This window comes from Crocodylus siamensis, chromosome 1 (genome assembly GCF_052110815.1).
Source record: "Crocodylus siamensis isolate JL-2025a chromosome 1, ASM5211081v1, whole genome shotgun sequence".
In the NCBI taxonomy this organism is placed as follows: Eukaryota; Metazoa; Chordata; order Crocodylia; family Crocodylidae; genus Crocodylus; species Crocodylus siamensis.
The window spans coordinates 274,756,741-274,780,040 of record NC_143395.1 but is presented as its reverse complement, the minus strand read 5'-3'; the positions used below and the strand labels follow the sequence as shown (position 1 = coordinate 274,780,040).

At 41.5% G+C, this 23,300-nt stretch overlaps 1 protein-coding gene across 2 annotated transcripts in view; it reads left to right on the top strand.

Moving 5' to 3' along the window:
* The window catches only part of BEND2 (BEN domain containing 2), a 55,206-nt gene that overhangs the window by 5,049 nt on the left and 26,857 nt on the right, over positions 1 to 23,300 (top strand). For both annotated transcript variants that reach the window (XM_090062930.1, XM_090062922.1), the window contains 4 exons: positions 9,430 to 9,591; positions 18,625 to 18,782; positions 21,228 to 21,299; positions 21,468 to 21,542. In XM_090062930.1, the coding sequence (XP_089919056.1) occupies positions 9,430 to 9,591; positions 18,625 to 18,782; positions 21,228 to 21,299; positions 21,468 to 21,542 (467 nt within the window). The remainder of the gene's footprint in view (positions 1 to 9,429; positions 9,592 to 18,624; positions 18,783 to 21,227; positions 21,300 to 21,467; positions 21,543 to 23,300) is intronic.

Genomic DNA, 23,300 nt, shown 5'->3' with positions numbered 1-23,300 from the left:
TTGGGTAGTGGGAGCAAGCACCGCAGGCCTGCAGTGCCCCTCTGCACGGGGCAACAGAGAGCTAGTGCCTGGGCATGTGCCACCTTGACATGCATTCTCAAGCCTTAGGGAAAGGCATGTGTACACACACCACTTAACGCACACTCAAGCCTCAGTGAAAAGTGAGTGAACACCCCCCTGCCCCGGAAACTTGACACACACTCATGCCTCAGGGAAAGGTATGTGTGCCAGGCACACACTTAAGCCTCACAGAAAGGCTTACATTGGTGTCTGGTCCTCCTGGGGTGCAGAGATTTGCACCCTACAGACCTGTGGTTCTCAAACCTTTTGAGACACAAAGGCCCTCTAAGTAGACACAAGTACCTCCCTGCCCCCATGGACTTGGGGCCCCTGTGGGTAGACTCGCAAGCCCACCCTTGGAAAATGAGAACCTGTTGTTTTCACTTTTTTTTTTTACTACAGAAAAACAATGAGAACTGTTGCCAAGACCTCAGACCCCAGATGTGAATTTCTGCTTGAGATCTTTGGGTTTAATCATGTGAAGCAAGTTTGTGAATCTAACAGGGCTAACATTGCGTGGTAGCTTGTGGCACCCTGGTTGAGACTCATGGTTAGAGGCTAGCAAAATGGATATGGATATAGATATATCACAGACTTCTGAGAGCTGAAGCTCAATTCATCAGATGCTGCAGCTAACAAAAGCTTGTGAGATATATATATACACATACAAAGTATGGTGGGCAATCCCTCGATTTGAGTGTGATTTCTGCCACAGCTCAATGATGGATCGTGAGATGACTTTAAGAATCCAGTTCTTGAGCTATGAGGTCCATCCACAGCAGTTACAGGATAGGAGAGTAGACTGCAGACAACTTCCTCTCTCTTTCCTTCCTCCACCCTCACTTCTCTGCTTTGAGGGCAAGATTCTTTATCTCGAAATGGGCTGTTGCTTGGCTGAGGTTATCAGCCAGCTCCCCCCAACACTTCATGTCAGCATCTGTTGACTTGAGGTCTGCTTTCAATGTGTCTTTGTAGTGTTTCCTCTGGCCACTATGAGATCTCAGGCCATCACTAAGATGGGAGTAGAGCACTTGTTTTGGGAGTCAAGAGTCAGGCATGGTTAGACTATGAGGTGCAAATCTGCCCTACCTTCCACTGGACTTTAGAGTAACACAGCTGACTATGTCTCTCAGCTCTGTCACCTACCAGTACTTCCCTCCCTTCACCTCTGAGAATGAGTGCAGCTTGCCTATAGTCTCATGTGACCTGCCACTGGGATCGTTGTGAATTACATTTTTTTGTGATGAAGTACAAGAGGTCAAATTTACTGTTCAAATGTAGCAACAATCATATATCTGGCATTACTCCCTAATGGAGTGAAAACAGGATGTTGTTCAATGACCTTACTACCACATACTTAAAAAGCCAGTTAGATTGAGCCAGCATGTTTAGAAAGTGTAGTCTTGTTGCCTACAGAAAGAGGGCCTAAGTGCTGGTCACTGCTTTTTCTTTAGTTTCACTACAGACTCCACCGTTAAAATTCACTTGTGTGTCAAATGTGTGCATAACAAACAAATCTATTTCAGTAGAGTATTTCTGTTGGCCGACAGTTCGGTGTTCTGGGCTGTGGGGCTCCTAGACATTACGGCAATACAAACTCAAGGCAGCATAGACCAGAGGTCAGCAATGTTTTTGGGCGGAGTGCCAAGAACACCCACAACTTCAACTTGTAAGATGTTGATGTGCCAGGGGTGGATGGTGGGGGCGCCACAAAGGGCCTGATCCTTGTTGTAGCCATACAGTAGCCATACAGCCTCAGCCCCTTCCCTGCCATCCACCCAGAGGCATGCGTGCCAAGCAAAATGTTTTTGAGTGTCACACTCTGGCACCTGTGCCGAGGGTTGCCTACCATTGGAATAGACAAATATCCCCCTTAAATAGCCAGTTTTGCTGTTCTACTAGTGCTCCACTATGAAACTGGTAGTTCATGACGTACCCAAAATATGGTACACTTCTCAGATATAAAAAGTCTGGATCTAGTTAATTCCTTATTATTAATACATAGCTGCTTAATATTTTTATTCACTATGTGGCTTTTATATCTTAATTAGTTGCAAACAAAATATTTCAGGCAATTTTTTGCTCTAAATACAAAAAGTTCTAGTTCTTTTAGGTTGCACTTATTTACTAGTAGCTAAGTAAGTGCTTTACAAATGCTAATGAACTTACTACAATGCTCCTGTGAAATATGGAGTTATTTCCATTTTATTGATGAGGAACTGAGACAAAGAGTCTAAGGTGTAAGTGTCCACCCACGTGTCATAAGTGTCCACCCATTGTGGGCACCCACTTTGAGATGCATAGGATCTGATTTTTCAGAGGGTTTTTTTTTTTTCAATTTAAAAAAAAAAATTCTTAAAGCACTGTTCTGTTCATAATTCCTGCTGACTTAGTTGTGAATCATAGTGCTCAGGACTTCTTCGCATCATAGCTTTGATGCATCAAGATCAATCCTTAGAAAAGTAGCACAACTGTGGAAAGGGATCTCAGAGTCGTAGTCGACTCCAAAATTAACATGAGTCGCCAATGTGACGAACTAATAAGTAAAGCTATCTGCGCTCTTTCTTGCATAAGTAGGTGCATGACAAACAGGTCTTGGGAGGTGATACTTCTCCTCTATGTGGCTTTGGTCAGGCCACAGCTGGAGTACTGCATCCAGTTCTGGGCGCCGCACTTCAGGAGGGATGTAGATAACCTGGAAGGGGTTCAGAGAAGAGCCACCCTTCTGGTTAAAGGCCTACAGGAAAAACCATATGAGGACCAATTAAAGAACCTGAATCTCTTCAGCCTCCACAAGAGAAGGCTGAGAGGTGATCTTGTGGCTATCTCCAAACTCATCAGGTGGGGACAGCAGGAAATAGGGGATATGATACTTGCCAGGGCACCCTTCAGGGTAACTAGAAACAATGGCCACAAATTTAGCAAATTTAGATTGGACATCAGGAAAAAATTCCTTACAGTGAGGGTTGTCAAAATATGGACTATGCTTCCAAGGGAGGTGGTACCTTTTGGAGGTATTTAAGAGGAGATTGGACAAGCACCTGGCTGGGGTTATCTGACCCCAGCACTCTTTCCTGCCCAGGGCAGGGAGCTAGACTCGATGATCTAATAGGTCCCTTCCGACCCTAAAATCTATGAAATCTATGAAAATAATACATGTATAATGGCTCTCTGTGAAAGGCCAAGTCACCGACGCATTTTTTAGCACACACGGGACTTCTGTGACAGGGACAGGTACAGAATTCAATACCTGGTATCATTTAACTGCCTCAATTATAAAAACACCTTCTCTTTCTGCAATTCCATGATGTAGCTGTACACACCTTTTCACTTCTGCATCAAAGGGGGAGTGTTCAGCTGATCATGCTTCCATCTGTTGCAACCCCAGAAATATTCCCTGGACAGTTCTATCTTGTGCATCTTCTGCCCAGGCAGGGACTGTTGTGGGGAAAAAAGGATGATAATGGAATTAAAGACTCTCACAATCCATATGCACAAGGCAGCTGAATTACAATTGCACAGGCAACTTAAAATTAGGCAAAGTCCAAATTAAAGTCTTGCATTTCCTGCACATACCATTTATGCATATAATTTAACTTCCTAAGTGGATGATGGTACTGACTCCTTGACTGTTTTACATTGTAACAAATACTGGTTTTCTGCATATCAGTTAAGAGTGCTTACCCAAATTACATTTTTCGTTCAGCCAAGCCCCTGAAAGCACCCTACAGGCATGGCTTAACACATGTGCATGACTGCAGAGAACTTTTAAAATGACCTAGCACGTGAAAAATTAACCCTAGTCAAATGCAGTATTAGATTAAGGCACTCTAAAACAGAATGCCATTGGGAATTTGTGTTCCCCCCAGGGTTAATTTTTTCCACAGAGGAGGGTCTGTCAGCAGGAGGGGTAGGGGGAGCGGCAGCATGGAGCTGATGCTTCTTTGAATGGCTAGAGCTGAGGGCACCCCCCCTTGCCTCACTGCCCCTCCCCCCACCAGCTGGGGCATTGCAGGAAGCCGGCCAGGCTGGTGAGATGAGGGTGCTTTGTTCCCCCCAGCCCCAGCTCTGGCCATTGAAAGTGGCTGACAACTTCATGTTGCTATTTGCTACTTCCCCTCTTCCTTCTACCCCCTCTGACAACCCTGGAGCTAGGGGGGTGGGAAGGAGGGTGGGTGCAGGCAGACTTTACACCACCCCCCCCCCGCAAATGTTTGGGGGTGGGGGAGGCTCTAAATCACTGTGCATTATGTAAAGCACCATGATTTTAGAGCAGGCCCCTGAATGTTTGTAGGCACCCTGGGTGCACAAACTACTTAAGTGCATAGACAGTCTCTAGGACCAAGATCTACTTTTAATTTTACTCTAATTGTACAATTGGGAAAATGGCCTAGGATCAATTTCAATTTCAAGGCTTCTAAAGCAGCCTTGGGCTGATTAGGATCTATGTGCCAGTTTCAAAGCAGCTATTAGAAGCATGAAACCCTCTGAGACCCAAAGGAAGGAACCTAATGGTGAGAAAGGCTTAGTGTGGGCTGTTCCTTTCGTAAACGATCATTGTTTACACTGAGTTTAAGTAAGTACAAAGCCTTTTTTTGTGTGTGTGTGGAGTAATCATCCTTTTTTCAGTTTAGGTTTTTTTTAATGTAATTTCTTATGGTTACAAACCTTCCTACCCCCTCCAAGCAATTTATGTTGTAGAAACTTGGCAAAGGAGTTTTCTTTGAATAGTCACTTTGGAAAGTAGTAATTCTGAAAGCAGTAATTTTGATCTTGTCAGATATAAGCTCTAGTTTAAGATGTCATTACAGTTTAAGAAATTATTCTGAGGCATTCTACTGATGTAGGTAGGCATAATGTTGAACAGCTTGATCTGTAATAAATCATTACAAAGTGGACAGAACTGCATTGTTAAACGCTTTTAACTCTCCCAGAGAGATTCTACACGATGGTGCCTTGCAAAAGCATACTAGAGCTCCTCCAAACCTACATACTAAAAATGCTGAAGCACCTCCAAAATGAACATGCATGATTTATTAAAATTAAATCAATAATACTGTAATACCAGAAATTCAGAACAGTATAACACATGTCATATGCTAATTTAGATGTAAGCAAGTTAAATGCTGAGTTTCTAGAAAGGAAGTTGTTAACCTGCTTATTAATTGGAATGACTAGATATGCCATTACAGAACTAAAGGTAAAATGTACTCTCTTTATTAATTTTAACTGTAATATTTAATTTGCTGTTCAGTAAAACCTGAACTCTTTTGTGTTCGGGAAGGAAAAAGGGAAATTATTTTCTCTTGGAGAAGGTACATCCCCAAACCTGAGACTGTGTTTTTCTTAATTTTTGTTTTTATTTTTATTTTGAAAGAGATTAAAAGGAAACCTGAATATTTGTTGTTGTTGTGTGTGTTGGAAGTATTCAATTAGTTACTAAGATTCGTTATCTCCTTTCTTCCAGAAATCTGGATTTAGATCTTGGTTTGATTTGGTGGCTTCATTCTAGTGTTACATTGACATTAATATAAATGGAAGGAAAAGCCTGGCATAATTTTCAGTTTCTACTTAAGAAATACCCACGTGTATTGCATATCCATTGCCTGTTTTGTACGGAGCACCTAGCATAGTATTTGTCTGCAGTGGGCTTGCTATTAGAGAGTGCTGTGTGTCCTTCATGTAAATTAACATTAAAAAAGCCCAAAATATTTTGAAGGAAAAACTTTTTGATGTTTCTTTGGGTTAATACCAGAAATATTCTTTTGTAGAGCAGTTTTTAAATCATGAAAAAGTTTAATTGAATAAGGGTAACATTTTTCTATAAGAATGTGTGACCACAATACTTAAAAAGGAAGCCACCTATATAAACTTTGTTTTCTCTGCAAAGTTGGGATATTGTGTCCCCGCAGTGGACACGTACAATATTTAATAAGTATAGTCATATTTACTTGCATACCACATGCACCTTCTCTCCAAAAATCAGTTCTCCAGATTTGGGGTAGCCCATTTTACTTTTCTGGAACAGAAGCATAGAGTCCCAAAGATAGCTGCTGCTTCTCTCTCGGACACAAAGCAGCAGGCTGCGAGCGGCTACAGCATGAGGTGCTGGCTGTGGGGCAGAGGAAGGGCCTCTTTTCCCCGCACTCAGCCCAACTTGTAACCCACCGCCGCTGCTAGCCTGGGCCCTGTGCCAGCTCTGGGCTCGCCCATCAGGGCTGCGCTGTGGCAGCAGCAACTGTGGAACCCCTCACTTGCCGTGCTGGGCAGTGTTTGCCACTGCCGCCTCTGGGCTGCGCAGCGCACAAGTTCCAGGCAGACAACGGCAGCAAACACTGCCTGGCGCAGCAAGTGAGGGGGCCGCAGCTGCTGCTGTTGTGGCACAGCCCCAATGGGTGAGCCCGGAGCCAGCACAGGTCCCAGGTTGGCTGCAGGGGCAGGTTACAAGCTGGTGCTGAGCATGGGGAAAAGTGGCCCCTCACCTGCCCTGTGGCTGGCACCCCCTGGTGCTGCTGGTCACAGCCCACATGGGGCTGCGTGTGCTTGCTCAGGACAGCCCCGCATGGGCTGCAAGCAGCTGCAGCAGGGAGCACCAACCACAGGGTGGGGGAGGGGCCACTTTTCCCCGGGCTCCTTCCCTGCCCAGAGTCCCCCTCCCTTACCTGAATTTCCAGTGCTGGTGTAGCCACATGGTCCCAGGCCAGAAGCCCCTGCTGGGGCCTCCGGCTAGGGGGGCATGGCCAGGCGGGCCCTGCTGTTGCGGGAGCTTGCTGGGCTTCCCCTGGGTCCTACTGCCATTGGTTCCTGTTGTTTTTGATAGGAACCAAAGACAGATAAATATTAATTTTCAAAATTTTTTTAGGGGCCCGGCGGGCTGGATGGAATGGCCTCACAGACTGCATCCGTCCCATGGGCCGTATTTTGCCCACCCCTGCTGTAGAGCCACTGCATCTTCCCCCATCCAGCCCTATCTGCCAACCCTGCCCCACTCTCTCCCTCACCATGGAGGGGCCTCAGTCCATCCCTCCCCCCACAGACTTTTCTGCAGGAAACTGCTCTCCGCACTGCCTGTATCCCTGGCAACGTGCATGTGGGCATGCACAAACATGGACATGGTGCCTCCTACACCGTGCTCCCCCCAGCCCCAAGCAGCCCCTTGCAGGCTGGAACTCTCCCAGCCTGCGAGGGGAAGCCCACCATTTCCTCTTTTTTTTTTCTGGGAATGGAAAACACAGATCACTGCACAACATGGTGAATCTGGGCCAAATGCTGTCCTGGAGTCATGCAGCCCAGGACCGGGACTTGATGTTCCCATTCTGGGACTATCCCATCCAATTAAGGACAGGTGGTCACCGTACATACAACTGCTAATGGCATGTCACCCAAATACAAGGTCTCTCCTGTTGCCCAGGAACTCCATGGGCCCCCAGTCTCATAATTAGATCTTTACTTCAGTCAGTATTTCTCATTATTGGTAGGAGTTCATGATGCAATTAACATGCCAGGAGGGTTAAAGACACTTGAGTTTTATTTAGAGAAGTGCAAAAACAGCAGAAATAGTAATTCACTCTAAAATAGGAAAGGAGTGTACCCCATTATTAATTCTTCTCTGTGAAGTAAAACTGCTGTGATTAACTAAATGAATGCTTGGGAGAAATGGTGACATTATCGTGACAGTCTATGCTGAATTTTCAAAATATATTTACATTTATTTGGGAATACTTGCCATTGCTAAGTGTCTTCCTAATTGAATAGTTCTGGTAACTTAGGGAGTGCTACATTTTAGTTTGCCAGCAAAGGTCCAAATTGCTGATGGAATTTCAGAGAGACGAAGTACTATTTTTAATTGAGCAAGCTTCCTCAATTCCTTTTAAGTAAATCTTGTTAATTGTGAATTATCTGTATCATTTGTTTTTAAAACCACTTCTAATACAAAATGTGAATAGATAATAGAATATTTCCTAAAAGAAATGTGAACATCTTCCCTCTTTTATGCACCTCTGTGCAGAGGAACAATTATTTTATTGGCATCAACCATCAATCAAAACAGGATATCAGCATTTTGCTTCTTGTAATTATACAAGTTTTAAAACAAGCTGACTTTTTCTGTTCCATATCAAAATTCCATAATCTAAACTCTAGAAAGCACCCATGCTGCTGTCTTAGGGTATATTTGCACTTTAAACTTGTGGATCATCTAATATAGATACATAAAATCTGCTGCAATAACTTATCTACGTGCTGCATTGTAATCCTGAGATAAGGCACTTTGCTGCTTATCTTAGTGACCACCCAGCACACCAGTTTTGAAATTGGTGTTTGGCCTTCTGGTTAGCTGTCCCATGACACATTGCTCTGCTGCTGGGCAGTGGAATTCTGGGACTGAGGGGGAAACTAAGCAATTCACTTGATTCATCTGATTTTATAACTTTGGCTGTTGTGAGCCAACCAGTTCCGTTTTCAAAGCTATATCAGGGAGGTGGAGCATGTTTGCAAGCTGTGATTACTGGTAGAGCTACAATTGAGGCACTTACTGTGGGGGTGTACACTGTTACCAAGAAGAGTTGATTCTCCTCTTCCCTTCCACGTGGGAAGAGTCAGCAATACTTACACAGGCAGTCAGTAATGTTTGCATATTTGGGGTTCCCAAACTGTAGTGGAGTCATACTAACCCCACCCTCCCAGACCCCCGTCCTGCAGGCGCGCACACGAGGTCCCAGACTTCATCATCAGAAAGGGCTATATCTCCATGGTTCATCAAGGCCTTATGGATTATTGCTATGCCAATATTTATGTAGGGTGGTCTGCAGATGTCAATCACCAGTGTTACTGGACTGTTATACACTGGTTTTTGCAATAAATGCTTGCTCCCGTGGTTACTATAGACCAGTGATTCCCAGCCTGAAGCATGTCTTGATTTTTTCAGTGCCGTTAGATATTAGAACAGAAAGCGTGGTGGGATTTTTCCAGTGTTCTGTGTTGGCTGAACAGTTCCTACTCAAGTCTGGCTTTGCAGTCTTAGAATAACACTTGTATGTAATTGTCATGCTATTGTGTTAACATTTTTGACAGTGTAGTTAAAGATGCTAGTGCATGCCTATCATAATAGAACTGAAAGTGTTAAGCTAAGCAGTTTTGAAAATAGCACCCAAAATGCTGTGGTCAGCTTCCTCCTTTATCACTTAAAAATGTAAAGCATGTTTTGGAAACTAATTTCATACTTAACCACTTATATTGTTCAGTTTATATTGTATTAAATTGTCACCTTATTCTTACCATGCCAGTTGCTGAAAATATGCTACTTCCCTGGGACTGGTATGCAGAATTTTATCCTGTTTTATTTCTTTCTCTTCCTGTATGTGCTTTTAGATTATGTTTCTGTGAGTGTTGAGGATGATGTTGAAGCTGTGATAATTGAAAATTCTGAAATGGAAGATGCAGAAAATGAACTGTCCACACAAAACTGCTTGTCTGTGGAACAAAATTCTCAAGTTAACAGTGATGATCGCTACATGACTCAGCTTGCATATGGTAATTAAAATTAATTTCTTCTGCCCTGAAAGTTAATGTCCACAGTCTTCTAACAGCATGTGGTTAATGATTACTGTATCTTTACCCCTCTTATATGCCCCATTCCTTTTTCTGAGCTCTGTGTCCTATTTTTTTTTGATCTCTGCATGGTGGTAATTAATAGTTTGACTGATTTGGCATAAATGATCCCAGAAAAAAAATTGGCTACCAAGTAGAGAGAGCCTGAACTAAAATGGTTGGGATAATTTATTGGGAACAGTGAGGGGATAATGAAAATTTTAGTATATATCTTTCATATATATCGTTTAGTATACGATTCCTTTAAACGGTATCATCAGGTATATGTAGTTTTGCCTGTTGTGAACTCTGGACCAGGGAAGAACTGAGTTGTAGTCTTTCAAAGATTTTGCTTGCTTACTCTTAGATATAATACGCTTATAATGATTGTGGGTGGTGTGTATAAGTGGTTACCTTTGTTGGGTGTGTCCATCAAAGTATTTTCAAAAGCAAAATACCTGCTTTACTTGGGAAATGGACAAAGAAAAAGAGTGTTCTAAACATTCCTAAACATTAATATCTATAGCAATTCTTGTTGGATTGTTCTTCAGATCTTAGCCAGTTACTAGGTTTTATAACACTCATGAAATTTGAACAACTTATTCTTTGCTTGCTAGTAAAGTTTACTTTTGGTTTTGTACAATTTCTATATTGAGTTTTTTTTTATTCTCTGTCACAAACCTGTCCATGGGGTGCCCAAAGAGCCCCAAGTTTCCCCCTGTTGTTCTGCTGTTTGTCCCAAGGAACAGGCCAAGGTTTACCCTGGGACAATTGCTTATCTCCACAAGCTTCAGCTTCACTGCCCTTATATTGGACCCCACAGTAGGGCTGTGCAAAATTTCATCGGCTGTTTCATTTCGATGCTGTTTTGACGCATTTCGAGCTCAAAACAGCAAAATCAAAACAAAGCGAAGGGCTTTGAAACAGCCTCAAAATGAAAAAAGGGCAGTTGAAACGTTTCAAAAGTTTCTAAATGTTTTGAAGCTGCAGCTGGGTTTGCCTTTAGGGAAACAGAAAGCAAGGAGAGGGAGGGGGAAGAAAGGGAAAGGACTGCTCTCATATTGATTGCGACTGTTTGGCTGCATGAGATGCTACTGTGCTGCTTACTGAATTATCACTTGTTGTCACTTAAAGTGGTAGACCACTCTAATCTGGCTACAGCTTTGCCCCCTCCCAGAGCCATTACTGTTTTCAGAAATCAGCCCTCCTGCTGATCCTGCCAGCCTGACTACTGGTGATCTGGACTGAGATAATCCAAAATCCCTGGACTATCTGCTAGATAACTCTTAAATATGTTCAAGCCAGCCCCCAGAATCAGCAGTGTATCCAAACAGTGCTCATACATCCTTGGAGTTTTCTAGATAATCGCCCATTTCTCTGAGATGCCTTTGCTACTGAGGGGTTGATTCTTCTATTACAAGCAGACAGTACCTTGGATGGTCCTCCCAACAACAGCCCCTTCTGCCTCTGTTTGAGAATGGCAGCTGTTCTTGTCCTAGTAACGCAATGGCAAGAGATGTTTAGCTGTTTTACCTACTACCTTTTCCTCAAGTATGCATCCCTGCGTTGCTTTGACTAAGTCGCATCTAAAATCATGAAGATATATGTAGACAGCATAATATAATCCATATAGTAAACACATCAAAAATGGACACAGCATAATATTAGCTTTTCAATGAAAGCATGCATGCCACATCAGTAAAACAAACACAAGAAAACCTGCATGACATCCCACAAACACTGCAAAATATGGTAGGGTTTGTGACAACTTCACCCTAGTTATGTGTGTGTTGTGTGCATGTTTGTTTGTTTTTTAAATAAAGCAGAACAAACATACTGGAACATTATATTTGTAAACCTGTATTATAGACATGGCAGTCCAAGTTTCTGAAGATAATTTAACTATTATTTCAGAACCAACTGAAGAAATATAGTGAACATTTTGTGAGCCCAACAAAGTGGTGCACAAATAGCCTTCTTATTTTTAAATGACAGTGGAGTAAGATTTTTTTTCTCTTTTAAAGAGTTTTGTTCAAGTAAGATTTGGCAGCTATTACCATTGATTAGCATTTCCTCCTGTAAGAATTTGTTTTTGCTCATCATAACTATATAGAAGGTAACCATTTGAACTGAAAATATTCATGCTTATTCTCTGGCATAAGCTGATGTATTATACATACATTTTCAGCATATGCGGCTGAGCCATTTTCAAGATGGATTGTCTGTGGGGCTCAATCTATGAACTACTACTACTTGTCATTTGGGATTATCAGTGATGTTGCTGCTGTTCTTGTTGGATGTTATTGATGTGTTCCCAGTGTTGAAGTTTCAAGAACTGCAGTGTTAACAAGTTGGAGCCAAAAGATTCCCAAACCAATCTTGTCTTAAAGAATGACCACAGGCTTGGTTTGGTAGCAAAGTACTGGCCAGAGTTATTGTCTATGGGCCGAGCCCTAACATGTTTTGGCCTAACAAATGCATCAGACCAGGAATTAAGGCATTTATGCATGTGACATGGTAGTTGGTACAATGCTACACCCACTTCCCCAGGCCACTGCAAAATTCCCCTGCCCCCTAATTCTCCTGTTATACAATGATCATACCAAAGTACGTGTCATTCCATTTGTATCTTGAATGTTGCAAACTATCCTTGTACCATGGGCTTGTTTCACATTGCAACCTGGGTGTTCCTGTTCCAGGCTTATCATCCTGGTACTGCACTATCCTACATTGTACCATAATCTCTCCCTCCCATCTCTTGGTAAAAATGCACATCCAGCTCACATGCCAAGTTTTGTTTATGTGAAAAGTTCATGCATTGGTCAGAATTCCTGTTAAGGCCTACTCTGATCAATGTTTTGGCAAACCTTTGTGTAAGCAACATATGTTAATCAATGCTCCAACAAGGCATACATTACACTTAGATAAGAAAATTCATCTGCACATGCAAATGCAACCACTGCGCTTACACGGATGACTCAAGAATAGCTGGCCACTCCAGACCTGTCTCTTCAAAATAAAATCTTAGCCTCTTCCTCTGGATGTCTAGCTATCAGATTAAGTACAACAGGAGTAAAACAGATTGATTCATTTCCCTCCCCGCAAAAGCTTCCTCAACATCACTGGGTACAGCATCACCATTTTAGCTGTCATTTGTGCCTGTATCTTAGGCATCCTTTTTTATGTGACCCTCTTTTTAGGTCTTCATGTCTCAGAGAGTTTTTCAGCATAGCACTTCTAAAGCAACATTCCTCTCTGTCCACACTGCTGAAATTTATGTCCAGCTGTCATCTCACATCTCAATTACTGCAACTCTCTCCTCTTCTCTTGGCAAATAAAATTTGGCCCCCTACGTCTGTTCAGAGCACCATTAGATAATTTTCCTTGCACAGCACTTTGACCACGTTTTCTTTCTTTGGGCTCCTGCACATATTACATGCTGTTAACTTGTTAATTGTGGCATAAATGGCAAGGGTGCTGTAAGTGCACCCAATCTGAGGTACAATGAATGGCAAACCAGCCATAAAAATGTTCCATGTGTAGACCATTTTAATGGCTGGTTTGCACAGTGCCTTAAACTGAACATGGCATGCCTAGGACTGTCCCAGGGCCAAGGCTGACAATCAGCTGATTTTTGGTCTCAGCCCCAGAAATGCACAGGGATCTCATGTTAGCTTTCAACTTGCAAGTGCAAGGTGAGCCTGGGATCATGATGCTGGATCCCCCTACACTGGCAAGAGGAAAGGGAATTTAGATTTGAGCCCTGATTCCAAAACTGCACCTTCTGCCATGCATGTCTGGCATAGCAGAAGGTACATTTGTTGGGACTGAGGCTCAGATCCCATGGCACCTTTAAATGAACATGTGCTGGGGGAAGCATGTTTTGATCTCTACTCCTCCCCATCTCAGTATCCTGAATATCAGTTACACATTTTTACTTTTGGTGTCTTTCATCATCTGTCTCCACCCTGTGTGTCATCTCTCAATTATTACTGTGGTGTTAAGACTCTCCTTCAGTTGAGCTATGATGTCATCCTCCCTTGTCCATTTGTTAGATTTTTCAAACAAGCAACTTCTGTGTTTTCTCTCATGCTGTCATGTGGAGGAGCTCCCCATAAACATTCACAAAGCTCCTTAAAATTCTCCTCTGCCTTGATGTGCGCAAAAAACTTCACAATAGTTCACCTGCTCTACTGATATTGTTGCCTGTCTTGCTCAGGAAGACAATTATTTCTCTGTACTTCCCCCAGTGTCGGTTTACCTCCATCTCTGATCACTTGTTTAACACTTAAATTGTTTTGGAGCCTGGACCATTTTTTTGTTCTGTGTTTCTACAATGCCTAACATAATGGGAACTAGCTCTATGACTGCAACTCACAGGCTCTACAGTAATGCTGGTATTTAATGATACTTACATTTGAGAGACAGAAGTAATTCTGCTAATGTTATTTTCCCTTCACCTGTTTCTTTTAAAAGTTTCTTCTTGAAAAACCTCCTGTACTTTTATGGTTTGAGGCAGTAACTTGAAATTTGGCAGGGAAAAAGTCTGAGAAGCACAGATGTACCTTTCATTATTTCCATGAAAACCATTTTAAGATTTAGTGGAGTTGTAAATGGAATTGCCATTTGTATGTGTTCAGTAGATCTTGCTCTGAAGTTTCCAGAAAAATGCTTTCCCTGGGCAGCCTTAGCCCTAGCATATGTTTTTTTGAGCCCTTGGCTTTGCAATCTTAGTATAGCACTTGTATGTAATTGTCATGCTATTGTGTTAACATTTTTGACAGTGTAGTTAAAGATGCAAGTGCATGCCCATCGTAATAGAACTGATTTAGGACTTAGATCTTAAGTTGTAATAGTGGAAGTAGTGGCAGAATAAAGAGGTGATGTACTTTCTCACTGTATGTGAGTTGAGTTTCAGTAGGTTTGGCAAATGCTGTACCCTCTGTGTATGAGAGAGAAAAGTCTGAGTTTTTGTTTTTGTTTGTTCATTTGTTTTTAATGCTTCTGTTAAAGTCCATCCATGTAAGTTTAAATATGTTTCTGGATAATACAGAGTAGTTTCCCAAGATTTGTGGAAATGGGCAAAAGCGACTTGGACACCTCACCCTCCAGTCTTGCTGCATGTATCATTATTATTATTAAAGCAATAGCACCTAAGGATCCCAGTGAGGTCAGGGCCTAGGCACTATACAAACCCATGAAGAAAATCTGTACCAAAGATATTCCAGTCTAAGTACAAGATATGAAACAATATGTAGACTAGTGGGAAGAACCCAAGTTTACAGTAGTATGACCAAGAGAGTTTTCCTTCTAAGAAAAAATGCAGCTTAGTCGGAGAGTTTCTGTAGAATAAAATATAGCATCCAGTCTCACAAGAACTACCCTTTACTGGGTCAGATTTTAAATCCATCTTGGCCAGTGTCCTATGTCATGCAGTGGCAGAGTGGATGCTGCAAGAGAGAATGAACAGGGTATGACCAGGGTTTTTTCCACTGTTCTTCTCCCACTTGCAGCCTCCAGCATTTAGGATCTAGGAAGATCTGGTTTAGATGCTGTACCCTTAACTTCTACGCTCAATAGCTACTGATGCACTTTTCCTTCAAGAATTTGTCCAGTCCCTTTTTCTGAATGTAGCTCTGTTGTCAGCTTCCACAACATCTTGTGGCAATGAGTTCCACACTTCAGTTGCACAGTGTGCAAAAATGCACTTATTTTTGTTAGCTTTAAACTTACAACCTATTAGTTTTATTTTATGACCCCTAGTTCTTGTATTGTGAGAAACAGTAAAAAATACATCCCTATTTACTTTTTCTTCACCATTTAGTATTCTGTAAACCCTTTTTATTATGTCCCCCCTCAAATGTCTGTTTTATATACTGAATAGGCCTAGCCTTTTAAGTTTCTCCTCATATGCAAGCCCCTCTAAACCACTCTTAATTAGGGCTGTGTGAAATGGCTGTGTTTTGATTCAGTTTTGGATTCGGCCATTTCAGAGGGCAGCGATCCGTTTTGGTGTTTTGGATCACTGTCCTGTTTCATTTCGGCCGAATCTGTTCAGGAGATTCGTTAATTTCCTCCAAATCTATTTTGAATGGGCTGCAAGGGAAGCTTTGTACAGCCCTGGCTAGCCGGGTGGGCCTTGGGGCTGAGGGTTGCAGGGCCTCAGTGGTGAACAGGTTGGGGATGGGACTGCCCTCCATGCAGGTGAGGAAACCCCCGCATGGATCTCTGATTCCTGTTATGCCGGGTTGCGAGGCAGGGGAGCAGCACAGAGCAGCGAGCAAGCCTGCTGGTCCCTGCCACGCAACTCTGCTTCACAAGGAGCAGAGATCTGTGCCGGGGGTCCCCTTGCCACTGCTGCCCGCTCCATGCTGCCCTGGCAATGTTGGGCTGCATGGGGCAGGCAGTGGCGGGGAGAAGACTCCAGTGTGGCTCTCTGTTCCCTGTGGAGCCAGGTCGTGCAGCAGGGATCAGCATTGCCCTGTCACAACTTGGTGGCAGCCTGTAAGTATATCAGGGACATACACCGAGGCTTGGGGGAGCATCTATTCACCAAAGCTTCCCAGGATAAGAAATAATGGGCATAAACTGATTGAAGATCACTTCAGGCTAGACATAAGGAAAAACTTCTTTACAAGCTGAGTGCTTGGAACAGACTCCTCCCAGTGGTTGTACAGTCATCCACACTGGCGATCTTCAAAAAACATCTTGATGCCCATTTTGCTGGGGTCATCTGATCCCAGCAGTCTTTCCTGCCTAAGTGCAGGGCCCAGCGATTTGTAAGATCCTTTCCAGCCCCTAACAACTATGAACCTATGAATTTCATCTGCCATTTAGTTGCCCATTTGCTCAATAGTGCTGCTTCTTTCCATAGTTCCTCGCAGTCTGTCTTGGTCTTTACCACTTAAATAATTTGGTGTCATCTGCAAATTTGACTACCATGCTACTCACCCCCTTTTCAAGATGATTTATGAATATGTTAAACTGATCCTAATAGAGATCTCTGGAGGGATCCTACCATTCACTCCTTTCCATCCAGAAAACTGACCATTTATACTCATTGTTTTCTACCTTTCGGCAAATTTCTAATCTACAAAAGGACCTTACCTGTAATCTCATGGCTGTCTAACTTTATTCAGAGCCTCTGATACAAGGAACTTGTCAAAGATTTTTTTGGAAATCCAGATATACTACGATCCACTTGCTTATGGGCACAATCAAAGAACTCTAGTAGGTTGCTAAGGCATGATTTCCCCATGACAAAACCATGCTAATTCCTCCCCAGTACATCATGTCCATCCATATGTTTCATAGATTCATAGATGGTTAGGGGCTGGAAGGGACCTTGCAAATCATTGGGTCCATCCCCCCCGCTCTAGGCAGGAAGACAACTGAGGTTAGGTGACCCCAGTGAGGTAACTGTCCAGTTTCCTCTTGAAAACCTCCAGGGTAGGTGACTGCACCACCTCTGGAGTGAGTTTATTCCACAGTCTGGGCACCCTGACTATGAAGGAGTTTTTCCTGGTATTGAGCCTGAAGTGGCCTTCCAGGTGGTTTTATCCATTGGTCCTGGTCTTCCTCAGAGGTGCTGAACAATTCTTTTTTATTATTATTGTTTCTACCAGTTTTCCAGGCACAAAAGATAGACTCACTGGTCTGCAGTTTCCTTGGTTCCCTGTAGAGCCTTTTATAAATATGGAGTCACATTAGTCCTCTGGAACGAAAGCTGTTAGTGGTAGGTTGCCTACTACAGTTAGGAATTTGACGATTTCTGATCTGAGCTCCTTCAGCACCTTAGGCGGAAAGCAAGCAAGTCCTGGTGATTTCCTTTTGTTTAGTTTATCAGTTTCTTTCACAACCTCATCTATTGAAATCTCAGTTTGGGTCAGCTCCACTGACTTGTCTGTACCGAGGAAGAGATCTGGTGAGGGAATTTGCCTAATGACTTCCACCATGAAGACAGATGTAAAGAATGCATTTAGTTGCTCAGCAATGGCCCTGTTATCCTTTAGCACACCTTGGATACCATGATCATCCAAGGGCCCAATTGACTCCCTGGTAGATCTTTGACTTCTAATGTACCTAAAGAAAGTTTTATTGTCACTTTTTTATGTATCTAGCAAATTTCTGTTCAAAGTGGAAGTTTGCCAATATAGTACTGATGTATGCAATTAAATAAATGCATAACAACAAAAACATTAATCTAAAAACAGGACTTGCATTTGAAGTCTTGAGTCCTGGAGGCAAGGACCATGTCTTAGTTTACATTATAGGAGTTCTGTCACACTGTAATGTGGCTGTGCTACTGGAGCCAGGCCTTCTGATGTGAATGTAGATCTTCTAGAAGTGGTTTTTCAGCCATCAGCTATACCAACTCCCCCGAGTGACAACACCCTTCTGACAGAAGCTGCATTCTGCCAGCAGAAATGCTTCCGCACTGAGGTTTCTGGCTGTAGAATTTGGTCAGCCAAAGATAGTCTTTTGATGCCCCTAACCAACCTATTTCTACTGGCTGAACTTTACAGTGTAACAGGTCTTAGGGCCATGTCTGTCTTTGCACAGCCCAGTAGAAACAAACACACATGCACACCCCCCCCCCAAAAACTAACAAACAATTAGGAAAGGGAAAAATGAAAATAAAGTAAAAAAAGATAATGTGAGCTTATAGCACATGGTAAAAAAACTTAAATTCTGATTTCCAATTTTTTCCTTTAAAAGTTTGAAATAATGTCAGAGTGAAATGCAACAGGTAAATGAGCTGGGTTTTGCTGAAGGTTTAGAAGGAAGAAAGTTTTAAATTAAATTTAATTCAGTACAAATAGTAGAGGGTAAATAATTGGTGTCAGGTAATCTATGAACAAAAAATCTTACGTGGCTGTGATGTTTAAACATAAATGACTGTGCATGTTTTCCTTGTAAAGGTCTAATTCAGTGAAAGGAGCTTGTTAACATATTTTCTTATACCCGATTTTTCAGGTGGTGAAGGTTTGTCAGTACTGAGTGAACCAGTGGTGTCACAAATGAGCCATTCTGCAAGTGTGGAGAGAGATAGTCACAACCCAGAACAAGTAGACTTTGTTTATGTGCATAATAAAAGACGACGACTTGTCCCCTCTCCCTTGGGAAATAGCACAGTAAGTATGTACCAACAAACACTTATTTCTCCTTCAGGTAAATTGTACAGCCCTAGATGTACCTAACAATGATGGAGTCCTGTTGAGCTGGGCACTATATGTTCACGTACCAATAGCTTGTCTGTTTAGGGAAGTAACTCAAAATAACAGTTCTAGAATTAGTTTTTCTGCACTTACACTGTAGTAAGTGCCTCTGTGCAGTTTGGGTTGGTCCCCTTTGACTTTAACATGAAATATGGGCTTGCCTATCTGGGAACACTCAGGAAAGTTAACTGAAATTAGCAGAGTTAAATAGAATTTATATAAACTGGTTTAAATGCTCATATTTACTCATTTCCAATTGATTTTCCTGTCTCTCCAGATACATAAGCCCTAAAAACAATTGCATACTTATTAGTGTGAACTAACTATTGTATTTAAATGTCACTACTTTGTTTATTTTACAGCAGCTTCATTGTCTAGATAAAGCCTACTATATATAATTGTTATATATGCTTTAAAATATTAACAATTGAGGTAATCTTCCAGTATCAAAACAGGGTGCTGAGCTACTTTTGAATTTTGCCAGTCTTGCAAAGCACATATTTTTTTTTTTTATATGAGTAGCAAGATAAATTTGACTAATATGAAAAACACTAAACACAAAATTCATAGTTTATTGCTGGGCAAGAAAGCTGCTTACTCTGTGCATTTTTAGCATTCTTCACTGAGAGATTAGTGGCTTTTCTTTTAAAGAATTTTGTCCAGATGGTGGCACTGTTGCTTTTTATCTACAGGCAGTTTTCAAAGGACAAGAATACAATATTACTTTGTGATTACTTCCACAGTTCTACATGTAATCCTGTATCTACTGCTTTACTTGAAACGGGCTTTCCACAACAGAAATCAGACCTTAGCTCTTTGTTTTTCATCTATTTAAACAGCTTTTATTTAAAAATACTAAGAATATTTTGGCTTTCACTTTTCACACACAGTTTAAAACTGTACAACCTGATAACTTCTCCTAACTACAGTAGATAACATTGTTTTTCCAAAGAAAAATAACAACATTTCATGGAGCCCTGAATTTCTACAGGAAAAAGCAGCTGTTGGAGCTGTCCCACCACACCCGTGTCTGGTTTAGTAACTAGCTAGATACCTCAACTGTATAGAAACCTTCTATATTCCAGGATCACAAGGACATGAATACCATGTGGAATTTACCCATGTCTAAAGGAGCTTATCTGTATGCAGCGTGGCACTTGCTTGAAACAGTTGTATGATTTATAAATCTATTTATTTAACTGGTACAAAAATGTAAATAGTTATTGTGTGTGATAGACTCTTAAATTGATAGGAGCCTTGTTTTATATATTTGTACGGTCCTTAGTACATTGGAGCTCTGGCCTCTAGGTACTACCAAACAGCTGCTTTGATTATATTTATCATTTGGATGTATTGGTAAGATTTTAAACTAAACCAAAATACGATTCTCTTAGACCAGAACATATGTTTATAATAGGTTTGCACTGGATTTAACAAGGGGTATAGACATACTTTCATCGGTATCAAAGGATATCAGTAGAGCTGTTGTGGCATAATTCATACAGCTGCATGATTGTGTAGCAATAGAAGTGTGACAGAACCATTTCACCTTTGCCTCTGAAAGAATCAGAGTTAAAGTTGGAGTGATTTAGCTAACATTGCATGTCTATACCCCTTGTTAAATCCAGTACCAACCTAACATGCAGATGCTGAATTGTAACAGGTGCTGTGGTCTTCCAGCCACTATCTCCCTTTGGCCTTTTAAAGGCTAAAATGTATGTTTGTTCACGCCCTAATATGATTAAAAACTGATTTAAATTTAACCAATTTACTTATGGTTATTTAAGGCACTAGTAGGAAAAGATGTTTAGTTTTAGTTTTGGGAGAGGGGGTTACCATGGACAATAGAAAGATTTAAATTAAATGTGTTTTAAAATATTTTAATTGAAAATATTCCTGTAGTAGTGCCTTGTTAGTATTGTGTTACTATATGAGAATCTGAAAGTGATATTGAATAGGAACTGTCTGCCAACAAATTGAAATGGACTAGTCCATCTGTTTGTAGGTGAAATGAATGAAAAAAGTAAATAAATATTTTAATATATGAAAGGTGATGTGGATTTTGTTTTACTTCTTAATTTTAATGTAATGTTGTTAATAAAATATAAAAAGATATATATGTCTTTTTTTTTTTAATATTCACAATCCCTATAAAGGAAAACTGATGTGCCAGTGTACATGTTTAAATTGTTGATTGATAAAAGAACAGATGCATTTAGCAGAATCTGCAGTGACTTGCATCGCTGATGTGTTGGGTCAGTACTTTGGATTCCTGAAAGATGCACAGTTTAGCTGGACTGCTTTGTGCCCTGCCATTTGTTACTGCTTTTTATTTTAATGTTCCTCAATATTTTTCCCCAGATGAGAGCCAGGGAAGCAGAATATGAAGATGGTGGCAGTGTCATTTATGAATATGAACCAGATTATGAATGTGTAAGTCATTTTTTTATAGGCTGTTTGACAGACTTAAAAATTGCTGCTTTATAGGGGAAGGTCGTAAGGGTGGTGTTTTCTCTTTGTATGTTGATTGTTACAAAAAATCATGATTTCAAGTTTGAATTTAGTTTGGTTTTTTTTGTTTGTTTGTTATATATGAAACAGGGAAGTATTATGTCTGAAGCTTCTTACGCAAGAGATCAGCAGAAAACCCTTATGGATGTCCTCAACTGTTGTCAGGTATCATGTTTTCTTCCTTGAATTAATTTATAAACTTCTCTGAAACATTAGTTGAAATTATGATTACAAACCTCTCCCTGATATACGCCATGGTAGCATTGATTTGTAACTTCACAACATTCAGTTTTTCACTTAGCCATGATACTTTGATTTATTTTTGCTCAAATAACTTGAACGTGCCCTTTAAAAATTCAATACTAAGGCACATATAATGTATAGCTGATTGATTTACTATGAAGGACCACAAGGTAATGGGTAATATTTGGCTACCATATGTATGCATAGCTTTTGAAAGTATCTGATCGTCACTCTTACAGTATTAGCTAACTCATAATTCTGTTATTTATGTTGTATTGGAGAATCGGTTGTTTATTTTCTGTATCAGTAATATGTAAGCTGAGTAAGTGTACCACCAAAATTTAAATATATCCCTTCTTCACATAGGTGAGCATTAATGAGACTAAACTTGAAAGTAGAGACCTCTCCTTTTTCAGTGACTGTTGATTTAGTATTAGTTAAGGTCTTTTATGCCTAATCATATGTCCAGAGCTTCAGAGCTCATCATACAATTCTTTTAACACCAAATTAAGGTTTTAAAGCACGTTATTATGCTGAGGTATTTCAAAGTTCTTTTCCGTCTTGTTTCGTCTAATATATATATTACCAAAGGCCATCTCTGAGTATCACACAATTAACTGGTTAATTGCACAATTACCCAGAGACCTGCTAAACATACAAAATAGCTATCACATGATAAAAAGCTCCAACCAGCTATAAAATTAGACCTCAAAAATGTGTCCTGGCTTCATAGCTATTGAGCGAATTTGCTATCGAGCTTTAATTTGCTTGTGCAGCAGGGTCTTCCCTGCAGCAGGGAGCCTATCAGCTGACAGGGCTCCTAGCCACATGGGTGCATGTGACTTCCAAGGCCATGGGAGTCATGGCTGCTGTGACTTCCAAGGCATGAAATCCCCAGGCCCACACTGGGCTCTTGGTCCTGTCTGAGTCTCATGCATAGCTGGGACAGAGAATCCCTCAGCTGACAGGGCTTTGTGTCCTAACTGCATGGCCCCTACAGCTGGGAGCCCCCTTTGCTCTATCAGCAAAGGAGGCTTCAACCATGGGTGCCTGCTTTCTCCCAATGCAGGGAAGCCCAGGAACAGGCTCCCCCTACACTGGTAATAAGGCACAATTTGATCTAGTAGCTATTCCCACAGTTGTATCAATTTTTGAGTTACAGAAACTAATTATTGAAGGCTTACCTTGAGTTTGTTTTCTTCCTGCTGCTACAGCAAGAAAAATAAATTTGGAATCATAACATTTTCCCTGCATTGTATTAATCGAAGGCCAAAATACTCATCATTTACTACATAGTTCACTGAGCAGGGCCCCACCAGAGTCAACAGTATTTGCATTGCATACCCAGAATCCCTCTGTCAGCCCCTGTCTTAGCATGGAGCATATGATTAGTATGGCCCTGCCCTGCACAGTAACCCCACAGTTTAGCACTGCTCAGCATGTGTATATACTCCTGATACCCCCTCAGAAAGGCCATGTTGAGTGTGGACATGTGGTATGTGGTGTCGCAGGCCCATCTACAACACCATGCACCACACATCTAGGCATTCCCTGCACTGCTACGTTGCATCATGGGGGAGTTTTTTGACCCTGGGAGATCCTGGGGTCAAAAAAACCCTTGTCAAAAAAAAAAATAGCAGGCTAGTGCCAAGTGGTGGCAGCACATGCTGCCTAAAACCA